This window comes from Conger conger, chromosome 16 (genome assembly GCF_963514075.1).
Source record: "Conger conger chromosome 16, fConCon1.1, whole genome shotgun sequence".
In the NCBI taxonomy this organism is placed as follows: domain Eukaryota; kingdom Metazoa; phylum Chordata; class Actinopteri; order Anguilliformes; family Congridae; genus Conger; species Conger conger.
The window spans coordinates 23,319,835-23,332,502 of record NC_083775.1 but is presented as its reverse complement, the minus strand read 5'-3'; the positions used below and the strand labels follow the sequence as shown (position 1 = coordinate 23,332,502).

Here is a 12,668-nt window from a genome sequence, read left to right as displayed (position 1 = left end):
GCTATCAATCACAGCCGTGTTTGAACCAGTGAATCTTTATGTTCAGTACATGAACATATCATCCCTACATGTCATATCAGTGCACTCAATGAGCACTTTATTAGGCAGACCTAATAAACCAGCTTGTTAATGCAAATATTGAATCAGCAAATCATGTGGCAGCAACTAAATGCATAAAAGCATGCAGATGTGGTCAAGAGGTTCAGCTGTTTTTCAGACTAAATGTCATACTGGGGAAGAAATGTCATGTGAAGTGGCTTTGACCGTGGGATGATTGTTGGTGCCAGACAGGGTGGTTTGAATATCTCAGAAACTCTCCTGGGATTTGTCTCTAGAGTTTGCAGAGAATGGTGCGAAAAACTAAAACATCCAGTGAGCAGCTGTTCTGTGGGCAGAAAAGCCTTGTTAATGAGAGAGGTCAGAGGAGAAGCGCCAGACTGGTTGAAGCTGACAGGAAGGTGACAGTAGTGCAAATAACCACACATTACAACAGTGCTATGCAGAAGAGCATCTCTGAACACACAATGCATCAAAACTCTTAAGTGGACAGGCTACAGCAGTGATTTAATTTAAAAATAATAATAAAGTGCTCACTGAGTGCATATGCCTGAACATTCCTGCAGCACTCAAATGCATGTATATGTCAATATAAAATCCATATATTAAATGTCAGTCTGTATAAAACAAATTCTTTCACCCCATAGATTTTTATTTCAGGCTCAATATAAAAAGGCATCAAATGAAACGTTCAAAAAGGTACACATTTGGGCAACGATTTCTACAAAAGCCCCCCCGTACACTATTTTCAAAATGTCTCGTTCCAAGTGTCACCGCTGGTGATACAATGACAAAGGCTGTGGCCAGAAACTCAATGCGCTTCGTCCTTCACTTTGAGTCAGGCCTTTCTAATCTTACACCATTCCAGTGCTTGCATATTCTGCCAATGAAATTAATGCTAAGTGTGCAAGAATTAGTGAAGGGGGAAAGAAAAACCCTTTTACAATTATATATAAAAAGTCAAACTGGGGCACAGAAGCCCAGAACATTTCAGCCAGGCAAGAAAAATAATTTCACCAAAATCCTGAGTGTTGAACGAGAACAGCAGTTATCAGAGCATTGGTGTGAGAGCCCTTTGGCCAAACGGCGGGCAGCTCTCTGAGAACAGTTCAGCTGTGAGAAGCGGGCAGCTCTCTGAGAACAGTTCAGCTGTGAGAAGAGGGGCAGCTCTCTGAGAACAGTTCAGCTGTGAGAAGCGGGGCAGCTCTCTGAGAACAGTTCAGCTGTGTGAAGCGGGGCAGCTCTGAGAACAGTTCGGCTGTGAGAAGCGGGGCAGCTCTGAGAACAGTTCAGCTGTGAGAAGCAGGCAGCTCTCTGAGAACAGTTCAGCTGTGAGAAGAGGGGCAGCTCTCTGAGAACAGTTCAGCTGTGAGAAGCGGGGCAGCTCTGAGAACAGTTCAGCTGTGAGAAGAGGGGCAGCTCTCTGAGAACAGTTCGGCTGTGAGAAGAGGGGCAGCTCTCTGAGAACAGTTCGGCTGTGTGAAGCGGGGCAGCTCTCTGAGAACAGTTCAGCTGTGAGAAGCGGGGCAGCTCTGAGAACAGTTCGGCTGTGTGAAGTGGGGCAGCTCTCTGAGAACAGTTCAGCTGTGAGAAGCGGGGCAGCTCTGAGAACAGTTCGGCTGTGTGAAGCGGGGCAGCTCTCTGAGAACAGTTCAGCTGTGTGAAGCGGGGCAGATCTCTGAGAACAGTTCAGCTGTGAGAAGCGGGGCAGCTCTCTGAGAACAGTTCAGCTGTGTGAAGCGGGGCAGATCTCTGAGAACAGTTCAGCTGTGAGAAGCGGGGCAGCTCTGAGAACAGTTTGGCTGTGTGAAGCGGGGCAGATCTCTGAGAACAGTTCAGCTGTGAGAAGCGGGGCAGCTCTGAGAACAGTTCGGCTGTGTGAAGCGGGGCAGATCTCTGAGAACAGTTCAGCTGTGAGAAGCGGGGCAGCTCTCTGAGAACAGTTCAGCAGTGAGAAGCGGGGCAGCTCTGAGAACAGTTCAGGCCGGGCGCTAGTCCTGGGGGCCGATGGCCTGCACGTGGCTGTAGGGTCCGAAGCGGCCGTAGACGTCCTCGCTGACCACGGCGAAGCAGAACCTCCGGCCGGGCCCGTGGTCGGTCAGCTTGCAGGCCATGGGCAGGGCCATGGCCCGCACGGTGCCCACGTTGCGCCAGGTGGAGAAGCAGCCGGCCGGCATCTCCTGCATGGCGTAGATGTGGTAGCGGCTGACCGGGGCGGCCTGCGGGTCGGGGTGCTGCATGTTCCACAGCGCGCCGATGCCCTTGGGGTTCTTGATGCGCGCCACCGTCAGCGTCACCTGCTGGGGGAGACTGGAGCCCGCAGCCTCCGGGGGGACCTGGCTGGGCTGGACCGTGGCCGGGAGAGGGGGCAGCCTGGAGCGCCACTCGTCCTGACAGAGGTACAAGAGGAGGAGGGGTCGTGAGACAAGTAACGGATGGACTCAAAGTTTGGGCGTGCAGAGGGTGGTGGCCAATCCCATTTTTAGTCAGTTCAAATTCAATTCAATACATTCATTCATAAAATCCTCACACAACATAATGGCCATTTTTTCAGACTGTAAATTGAACTTCAATGCGTTTCCTGAATGGACTCGTTTTGAATGGAGAAAACGGCCAAGCGTGCTGAGCAGTTAGCTTAATGAGACTTTTTGTACTTCGTTTGGATAAAAGCATCTGCTAAATAAAATGTAATGTAATGTAATGGGTGGAGCAGGGTGGTGTTACAGTAATGCATGGTTACCTCAGCAGGGGAAAGGGTGGAGCAGGGTGGGTCCGCTGTGGCCGGCTGAATTTTGTCACTCTGGGGACAGGAAGTCACTTCTGCTGGGGATAACACAGCCACATAATTATACTCAAACAGACGGGCTTAGCACAATGACATGCAGCTGGATTGTGTGCCGAGGTGACAGTGAGAAACGTGTGAGTAGTGAATAATGTAGGTATGCTAACAGATGTCAGTGAGTAATGTGGGTATGCTAACGGATGTCAGTGAGTAATGTGGGTATGTTAACAGATGTCAGTGAGTAATGTGGGTATGCTAACAGATGTCAGTGAGTAATGTGGGTATGTTAACAGATGTCAGTGAGTAATGTGGGTATGCTAACAGATGTCAGTGAGTAATGTGGGTATGCTAACGGATGTCAGTGAGTAATGTGGGTATGCTAACAGATGTCAGTGAGTAATGTGGGTATGCTAACAGATGTCAGTGAGTAATGTGGATATGCTAACAGATGTCAGTGAGTAATGTGGGTATGTTAACAGATGTCAGTGAGTAATGTGGATATGTTAACAGATGTCAGTGAGTAATGTGGATATGCTAACAGATGTCAGTGAGTAATGTGGATATGCTAACAGATGTCAGTGAGCAATGTGGGTATGTTAACAGATGTCAGTGAGCAATGTGGAATTAGGAGCAGAGCAGCAGGGCTCACCATGTGAGGTAGTCTGGTTGTCAGCATCTGCAGGGGCAGCAGAGACAGGACTGTCCTGAGAGGAGAGAGCCACCCAAGAGGGTGCAGGAGTCTGTGGGACCACAGTGATGAGTGACAGCACACACACACATATACACACACACACATACTGTACACACGCACGCACGCACGCACGCACACACACACACACACACACACACACACACATACTGTACACACGCACGCACACACACGCATGTACAGACATGCGTAGGCCTTACAGAAAAGGTAAAAGGTCCTTACCTGAGCTGAATCTGTGGGCCCCAGTGTCTGGACATGGGCCGTGTCTGTTGCTCTTTCTGAGTGGAAACAAAATTTGGCTTCAGTGCAGTTTGATCAGCAAATGGCACTCCAAATTAAACCCTGCAGCAATACCGTAAGGGAAAATTGAGGCAGAGAAGTTGGGCCCATTTGTCAATATGACTAAGCAATTCCCTTCACTGTTAAAGTACAAGGGCTGGAACAACGCACATGATTAAAAATGCTATTAAAAATGGATTTCAAAACATCCATCAGGGTACCAATAACATCTAATGCAGAACTATTTCTTTTCCAGGACCTTAATGCACAAATCTTTTATTAGGAAAAGAATGATGTAGTAACAGACACAGTAAAAAGGTAACAAGATATTTCTAATTGAATGCCTACATACATTTACAAAATTCTTCACAGCATAACAAGTTCATGAGGGAGATGGCAGGCTTTGGCAGATGATTATACAACAAAGGCTGGTGTAGGGTGAAAGTGTGACCCTTGATCTTGAATACCCTTCCTAATCACGCCATTTAAAAATAATTTTAATCCGTGAAACCTACAGGTCATTTTAAAAAATAAATTTCAAGTGAAAAATTTAAACACTGTCTCCTGAGTTAATGTTGATACAGTTTGCATTATTTTAGGCTAAGGGACTGAATATTAACTTAAACATACATTCTCACCCAGAAGCTAAAACTAAATAATGTATAAACTACATCTCAAAAATGAAAAACTAAATAAAGACTACCACAAAGGACTGAAACTAAACAGAATTGGATATGTAGTTCAAAAACGGTTCAGAAACAAAAGGCCTTCGGAAAAGAAACAATGGAATAACCTTAGTTGCCTCTAAAGTGAGCATGGTTCTATCAGTGTGTTTTGTGCATGTGTGCGTGTTTGCGTAATGTAAGAATGTACACTCTTATGTAGGAGAAACAGTGTACGTTCCGAGAGAACACACTGAATGCTCTCAGAATCTGACTGATTCCAGGAGTCCTCAAACAACACCACTGCAGCAGTCCTCATCCAATCACAGCAGGGAAGCTGTCTCACCCCCCAGGACAGACTCAGGTAAACCTGCCCCATAACGGTCTGAAAGAACTAAAAACAACCCTTAACTGTCAACAAACCCAACCCGTCTTCTGTCACAAACTTCTCGTCTGTCGTTTAATCGTTCAACGGACTTCCGCAAGGATAACAGCTAGGATATTTGTTCATGCAGAGAAATGCTAATGGAACAGCTGGCCAGGTCACAGTAATACAGACAGAGAGCTTTGGGGTGTTGAAGTCCAGGCGTGCTGCAGTGCGGGATACTCTCCAGTCTGTAGGCCACGGGCCTATACAGGCTGAACAGCCTCATGTTCTTATGCATGTTTACCTGGGCCAGTGGCCGGAGCCGTCTCCTGCTCCATGCTTTCCATGGGATCCTCAAAACACACACAGAAAACGGCCACTTATGACATCATTCAAACACACTGATACTGAGGCCTGAATGGAGGGTTTCAGCATATTACTACAGATCAACCAGATGGTCGACTCAAAGCATTCAAACATTCAGTGAAAGCCAAAATATTCCAATTGTATCATATCTTGTCATAAGTAAACACAGTGCCAGAATGTCCCGTTACAAACCACAGCCACCTGTCATTAAGAAAAACAGGAAGCAGTGAGGGTCGACCGCGGTTGATCTGTGGTAATAACTGTGGGTTCACCACGATGGGTACCTGGTTTTGGCTCTGAGCGTCCCCATTTTGGCTCATGTTTGGGTCACCGTTGCCTCCTAGATCTGGTCCCATATCTGCAGGCAGGTCAGAGGAGACACAAGAGTTTCTAACGAGGAGAAAAGCGTGCGCAAACTCGCAGCGCTGAGGTGAGCGAACACGCGGCATGTACCTGCGTCCATCCCTGCGTCTTCAGTCAGGTCCACCACACGGTTCCTCTTCAGCTGGGAGAGAGGAGAACAGGTCGGGAGTGTAGGTAACAGATGTGAACGCTGTAGCAGCTTGCTGAGGTGAATGAGAGAAGGGTGGGTAAAGTACAGAAAACAGCGCTACGGAAAAAGCGCTGGCGGTTACCCGTCTCTGCCAGAACCCCTCCACGATCCTCTTCCTCGGCAGCATGACGCCACAGAACACCACCTCCCCGTCCATTTCTGCGGAAAGACCGACCAGACCACCACCAGTTTCACACGTCACCCTCCAAAAACAAATCAACAAGTCCAAACTCAATTTACAGTGGATATGCAGTTAATCTGACACGTTTGAGATTAATTTCCCTATTTGGAAATGCGTCAGACTACATTTTAATAAGGGGTGGGCCACATTAAATATATTGGCTCATTATTAAATGGGTGTGGCTCAGGGAGTTTGGGAACGCCCGCTCTAAAGCTTCGCTCCAGCCTCGGAGTCAGTAGAGGCCCTGGGTGTTGGTGTGGCCGTCAGCATCGCTGCTTCAGACAGCACTCCTGTGCGCATTTAGACGCCAGTCAGCTGACCACAGCGATGGTGGAGGGGAGTGTAAAGAGTGCTTCCTGAAGACGGGAGAGGAAGGGGACTGCCTCCGGAGATTCTGCGTACCTGAAGGTTCCAGGGTGGAGAGCTCTCCGCTCTGATCTCCATCAGCACTGATCCTGGGGACACACACATTATTATTACCATTACTACAGGTTTTCATTAGGAGCTATGCCACTCATACAGAGAGAACGGAAGCCAGTCAAGTTTAAAAGAGGAAGCAGCAGCATAGTTCTACTAGGACCTGAACCCTTCCCTTTCCGGTCACAAGCCAAATTGCTTCATAGCCATGCCCCACACAGGCCATCCCATAGAGGCAGGGGTCAATCATCACTGAAAGCAGTAGAGTGCTCGGATAACTCACCTGACCTTGTGTCTAAAACGGGTGAAAACAAAAACCTGCAGACCCTGACAAACACCCTTGAAGACCTTTTTAGTTGCGGAGTGTGCTCACAATTCAGCTAATCCAGGAAGGTGCTTTTCATAATGTACAATAGTTATTTTAATAAAAAACAGCAACATTTCCCTTAAAAACCATATAGTTAAATATATACAAATATTATATGCAACATACACATATATACAACTTTGCCAAATCTTACTGTTAAAGTGAAACAAACATATTTTCAGATCACCCATATCCTAAAACTAGCTATGCTTATAATTTAATAATTTTGAAACCAATTCAATTGAATAATTAGCATACTGCGTGCTAGAACAGCACAAAGAAAAAAGATCCGCATGAACGCATGTTACACCTCCGTACCTCTACCACCAGGTGGCTCTAGTCTGCTTAGAAATCTAAAAAAAGTATTGAGGAGCAATCTGGGGACGAGAGACAGAAGCCACAACCCAACCTGAAACAATACTGGATCTTTGAAGTATACCAACATAGGTGTTGGTAAGTCCCTCCAAAAAAAAAAAAAGAAGTAATTAAATAAATAAAAATGTTTAAATTATCAAAATATATCAAGCCGAGGACCAGCGTTATTTCTAAGCGCACCTGAACTGCAGGATATGGCATCACATTCCCAGCACTGTAAATCACTGCTGCCTGCACCACACACAGCCTCTGGCTGTCCTCATTCGCACTGCCTCACACCTCTGCTAGCCAGGTTTACCCACAAAGATCTCCACTGTCGCACGGGCCTCCAGGGCCTTGCACGCTATACTAATGTACTGATACAAAGCTATGCCACAGGAAGCAGCCGTTGCATCAGCCATCCAATCAGTATGCAGGAGCCATTTATCATTATGTAAGGGAGGAGGGGCCGGCGAGTGTAGCTCTTATCTGTGCAGACTTTCCCAGCAGACTCATCCTCAAGGCCAGCTGTGTAAAGCAGGTCTGATATTCCCTGGCCAGCCGTTTCCCTCAGCAGGAGTTCTAAGCCGTGCGTTGAGAAGGCAAAGCACGCAGTTGCATATATAAAATCTGACGCTTGCATAAATCTTACGGTGCGTCGTGGTGGAGGTAAGGGGCGTAAAGGCGGTTAACGAGCCGGTTGATAACCCAAACCCCAACACCTTCCTCAAGCCTTCAACAACGCAGCTGTCACAGTTTAAGGCCATCCAAGGCATTACACACAAACAAAGGCCCCGCCTTGTCAGTCGTTCTGAAAGCAATACGACCGCTTAATCAAATAATTTAGGTGTGACTGGAGACAGGAAGACTCAGGTAGGTGAATAAATGGCAGTCACAGGGTATGTTCTGCTCACCACTAAATAGTAAATGGCTGGCATTTATGTAGCGCCTTTATCCAAAGCGCTGTACAATTGATGCTTCTCATGCACCCAGTCATACACACACGCACACACCAACGGCGATTGGCTGCCATGCAAGGGGGCGTCTTGCTCAGGGACCCTTCGACACAGCCAGGGCGGAATCAAACTGGCAGCCCTCCAACCCTCCAACTGCCAGACGACTGCTCTTACCACCTGAGCCAATGTCGCCCACTAACATCACCCAAATAGCAGTGAGTACGCTACATAGAAGCTCAAATCAAGTGGTTAATATGATCACACCAACCCGTGCAAACAATAGGCATTTCCGTGTTATCATACACTTCTTTTTTCGTATGAAGGGCTCATACGAGTGTGCCACTTCTGATTCAACAAACGCACTTAACTTGAGAAAACTGTCCTAAATGAAGATGTCCGTTATAATACAATATGTAGGTGGGTTCCGTCGGATAGACGGCCAATGGGATTAACCCATGTGTTGTCTTAAGGGTCACTCCGTTTATCAGCAGAGAACACTCCCCAAATAATCTTTTCTCAACTTGAAATTTGATGACAAAGTTTGTGATGAGTGACAGGTTGTTTCTTCATGCAAAGTAGATTCTAAAAATACAAATTCAATTAGGCTGCTTTATTTTAGGGGTTTAGTGAAGGCGGGTCATTTTTTACCTTTAGGACAAGCGGAGTATACAGAATGTTAAGACTACACAAGGGTTAACTTGTCGTGAGCCACGGACCCCTTGCGGAGCTCAGACCTCACGTTCCCACGAGCAGTACCCCACGAGGAGGTGTCTCGGGGACGAACTCAAGTACTCCGAACGTTCTGGAGCCCTGGTAAGTTCTACTGAACTTCCAGCCCAGTCTCGAAGTGAAGGGTGTGATGCAAATCTGGTATACGATGTCCTGTATTCAATGTATTCCTCTAAAGAATCTTTATCACTTATGATTATAGTAAGATATACTTTATTATAATCAATCAAAAGAATAGAGTTATACAGATTACAGTGTAAATATCATCTTTCAGTTTGCTGATCACATGCAAGTTACATATACCCCTTTAGCTCTTTCTAATTTGCCTTTCCACCATGATGTTTAAAAGTCAAGGTACACCCCTCAAATACCCATCATCCTCTTTGGCCTTTACCTTATCTTATGGCTCCCCCTTCACGGAGATAAAAGCTACTGAACTTCCATTAATACAATGGGTACGAACACCCCTAAAGTCTACTACTTATTTATATCGTATATAGTATCTTTCTAAAAAATAGAAGACATAAAAATGAAAGGAAACTTATAACGTTGAGCTTCTATGTACTACTTTTCCTACTTTTATAACTAATATAGGTTATAATTACCACCCATGCCCTAAATATAGCCATCTCGTTTTCTGTGGGATTTGATCCCTCCTCCTTGCTGTTGATGAGCTCTTTGAACAGCTGCATTGGTTTGGGAATCTGGGGCAGGATCAGGACCCAGAATTTCGAAAGACGTGACTTTGCACTTCGTACTTCTCCTGCCTGTTGTATGGGATGTGCACTGGTATGTCTTCGAACACGTTGGGGGTTTTGCAGTGCTGCCGCAGCATATGCCTCTCCTCACTGACACTGAGGTTAGGGGGGGAGGCTTCAGGTTCTTGCGTGGGTCCAGCAGGAAGGTGTTCTGTAGCGTGGAGGAACCCCGCGCCCCGTCTGTTGGCCTCCAGGTGCAGTTCACGGCTCCAAGCATGTCGTAAAAGCCCTTTAACTCTTTTACCAGCTTTTCTGTATGATGAGGGATGCGCATGAACACCTCTTCGACATCAGTCCCGCTGCCACAACTCTTGGGCTGAGTCCGCACCGTGTATGTCACTCCTCGCTCCATATCCATATCCTGGAGTGGCGCGCAGAGGGAGCGCGCCACTCCAGCTTGACTACAGCTGTCCTGCGTTGCTCTCTCTTCAACAGCCCATAGATATCTTCTGAAGCAAAATTCTAAGATGCTATCCTAAGGTCTAAAAGCTTATTCCTTATATATCTTTTTTGCATACAAAAGTTTACCTTTTTGATAAGAAATGTCCCCAATATATCAAGCAGGAAGACATTTATCTCTTATGCAACTTGGTTTTTAGTGACCATATTCATCACTTCTGTTTTTCCCACTGTCATTTTCTCATACCTCAAAAGAAATTTCCCCAATACTTTATCTCATGTGCCCCTCCGGTTGGGAATTTCCACCATCTTAATATACGAGTGGAAAAACACTAGCTTTTTTGTATTTTCTTTAAGGAACCTATTCATCACTGGTATTTGTCTCCCCGTCATAATCTCTCCTTGGACTCTCTCCAAACTTTGACTTCATACAAGCCAGACGTTAGTGCCCTCCACCATCTCAACACACTCTTCAGGTGCCCCTCTCAGTGGCGCCTTAAGGGATCTACAAAGGACATCCAGCCAATAGCTGAGTGTAAATCATCCTCCAACTCTTCTATAGTCAGTCCTTTGAATCTATCCGATAAATTATTTGTGCTATAATCAGGAAGGCCCTTGAAGCCTCTTAATCTTCTTTCAGTATTGACATCCCTTCCGTTTTCCTTATTTTTTTTTCTTTAGCCAGGCATTGTGCCCCTCCCCTGTAGGGTTGGGGTATTCTCAGTCAGAACTTTAACCTTGCTCCTTAAAACCCTAAATCTAAGTCCCCCGACTTCAGACTCCTCTACTGACAAGTATGGCTGCTCATTATCTCTGAACCACATATTTTTCTTCTTACGGGCGTTCTTACTACCACCTCAATGGCGTGTGCGAGGGGTTAACAATGCATTCCTTCCTAACCCATCCCCCGTCAATCGCTCATCAGGGGGGCCTAGGGCCAGGTCCTCGACAAACTAGAACTGAGCAATGCAGTTGCAGAATCTTTATTCATATTTCATCTGCAACTCCGAGTTTGAACCTAGTTCTGTGTGACATGTGCAGTAAGGCTTGTTTACAGGATTTGTACGACAGGTCGAGACCACTCGTAAACATTGTGCCTGTCCAAGAAAAAAATACAAGCATACAAGCGATTTAAGAACAAATGTGTTTGTACTAGTGGTTCTTGCATGAAGCCCATTGTTAAGTACTTCCAGCCAGATATCTAATGTTTAGGTCATGGCCACTGAGAAACAGTGTAATTGGATATGGCAAATTTATTCAAGGTCCTGCTTGAAGAATGCTGCCTGTTCCTGGCTCCACATTGCCCAATGGAAACATCCTTGGGGAATTAAAAGTCACACTGATACCCTAACGTATACTCATATGGGTCCCACTTCCTGCAGACAACACAAAGCTATTTATAGGGTGTCAGGGCCCAGCATGACCATAGACCACCATAAGGGTAACAACTCTAATTTCAAGCTGAATTACCTACTAACATATTTATGTTTCATCTTTTCAGACAAAAGGCTAAAACCATGAATATTTTGATGATAATATCACAGTCCTTAGCCCTGCATTCAACAACGGAGGACGTTAAAGTGGGGAACAGTTGGTTTTGGAGAGTAGTTTCCTGTTTTCGTTTCAGGAGAGGCTCCTTTGTTGCAAATTTCCTGTCGTTGCTCTTACACTGAAAACGAAAGAGGGTAAGGACTGGCTTAACGGTCTCTCTCTTTACTGGCAATTTCAAGGTCTTGTTTAATGTCTTCTGTTTTGTGAATTAAGAAGTAGTGAGCCTATATTCAATGAAGAATGTATTTCAATTGATTGCTTCTTATTTAATTAAATTACTCAATCTTAAGACCTGATATATATATTTTTTTATTTGTTGGTTGATTACACCAGGTTACTGCACAAAATGAATTTGGCAATTTCATTGATGAGTCATTTTCAATACTTATTCAATTAAATCATGTAAAATATATTGTATAGCAATTTAAGTGAGGAATTCAAGCACACCACACCAATTGTGTTTAGTATTGAGTGCACGTTTTAACAAGGGCATTGACTCACATTTTTTATGAATCCTCGCTTCCCTGACAGATCTGCATCCTACTGGAAGTGGGCAGATTACCAAGCGCCATTGCTTTTTTATGGCAGGTCCCTGTTTTGGGGAGGACCTAAAAGTGGATGCTGGTCTCTCGGTTTGTCATTTTAAAAGGACAGTAACACCGTTTACCTGCCAAGTTAGGTTTATTAGCAGCATCTAACCTGCATTTGCTTGCTGTTTTATGCCACTCCGGTTCAGTTACGTGATCGTAATAACACAACATCTCAGCAACTAAATGTACTCGCAGCGGCCACTTTATTAGGCAGACCTGTACACCAGGTCATTAATGCAGATATCTAATCAGGCAATCATGTGACAGCACCTTCCATCTTCCATTAGATCATCAATAAAGATGAGTAAGCCTGTTCCAGAATCAACCATAAAGGCCTAAACCATGACAGGACCTCATTTTATGAGGTGGCATGCTTTAGGTCAGCTTTTTAGATTGTGGCTTTCCAACCACAATTGATAGATATTTTTTACGATCAACTGCAGTTGTCTTCCGCTGGTGACCTGCATGTATTTTTCTGTCCATCAGTGGTTTCTTTCTTTACCAACACTTTCCAAATTTCTGTATTCTCGGTTTACAGATGAGTTGTTTTTCAGTCATAGTTAGCTCTCTGGTCTTCATGATGGTGTATAG

The 12,668-nt window shown here is 45.3% G+C and overlaps 1 protein-coding gene across 8 annotated transcripts in view; it reads right to left on the bottom strand.

The window, feature by feature from the left end:
- Positions 1 to 688: 688 nt before the first annotated feature.
- Positions 689 to 12,668, bottom strand: part of atf7ip2 (activating transcription factor 7 interacting protein 2) — a 33,028-nt gene continuing 21,048 nt past the window's right edge. For 5 of the 8 annotated variants that reach the window (XM_061225113.1, XM_061225112.1, XM_061225107.1 and 2 more), the window contains 9 exons: positions 6,359 to 6,411; positions 5,858 to 5,934; positions 5,676 to 5,727; positions 5,507 to 5,580; positions 5,161 to 5,209; positions 3,771 to 3,826; positions 3,489 to 3,579; positions 2,798 to 2,880; positions 689 to 2,447 (listed from right to left, as the gene is read on the bottom strand). In XM_061225113.1, the coding sequence (XP_061081097.1) occupies positions 2,049 to 2,447; positions 2,798 to 2,880; positions 3,489 to 3,579; positions 3,771 to 3,826; positions 5,161 to 5,209; positions 5,507 to 5,580; positions 5,676 to 5,727; positions 5,858 to 5,934; positions 6,359 to 6,411 (934 nt within the window). In that variant the 3' untranslated portion in view covers positions 689 to 2,048. The remainder of the gene's footprint in view (positions 2,448 to 2,797; positions 2,881 to 3,488; positions 3,580 to 3,770; positions 3,827 to 5,160; positions 5,210 to 5,506; positions 5,581 to 5,675; positions 5,728 to 5,857; positions 5,935 to 6,358; positions 6,412 to 12,668) is intronic. The other 3 variants (XM_061225108.1, XM_061225110.1, XM_061225111.1) reach the window with 3 other exon arrangements.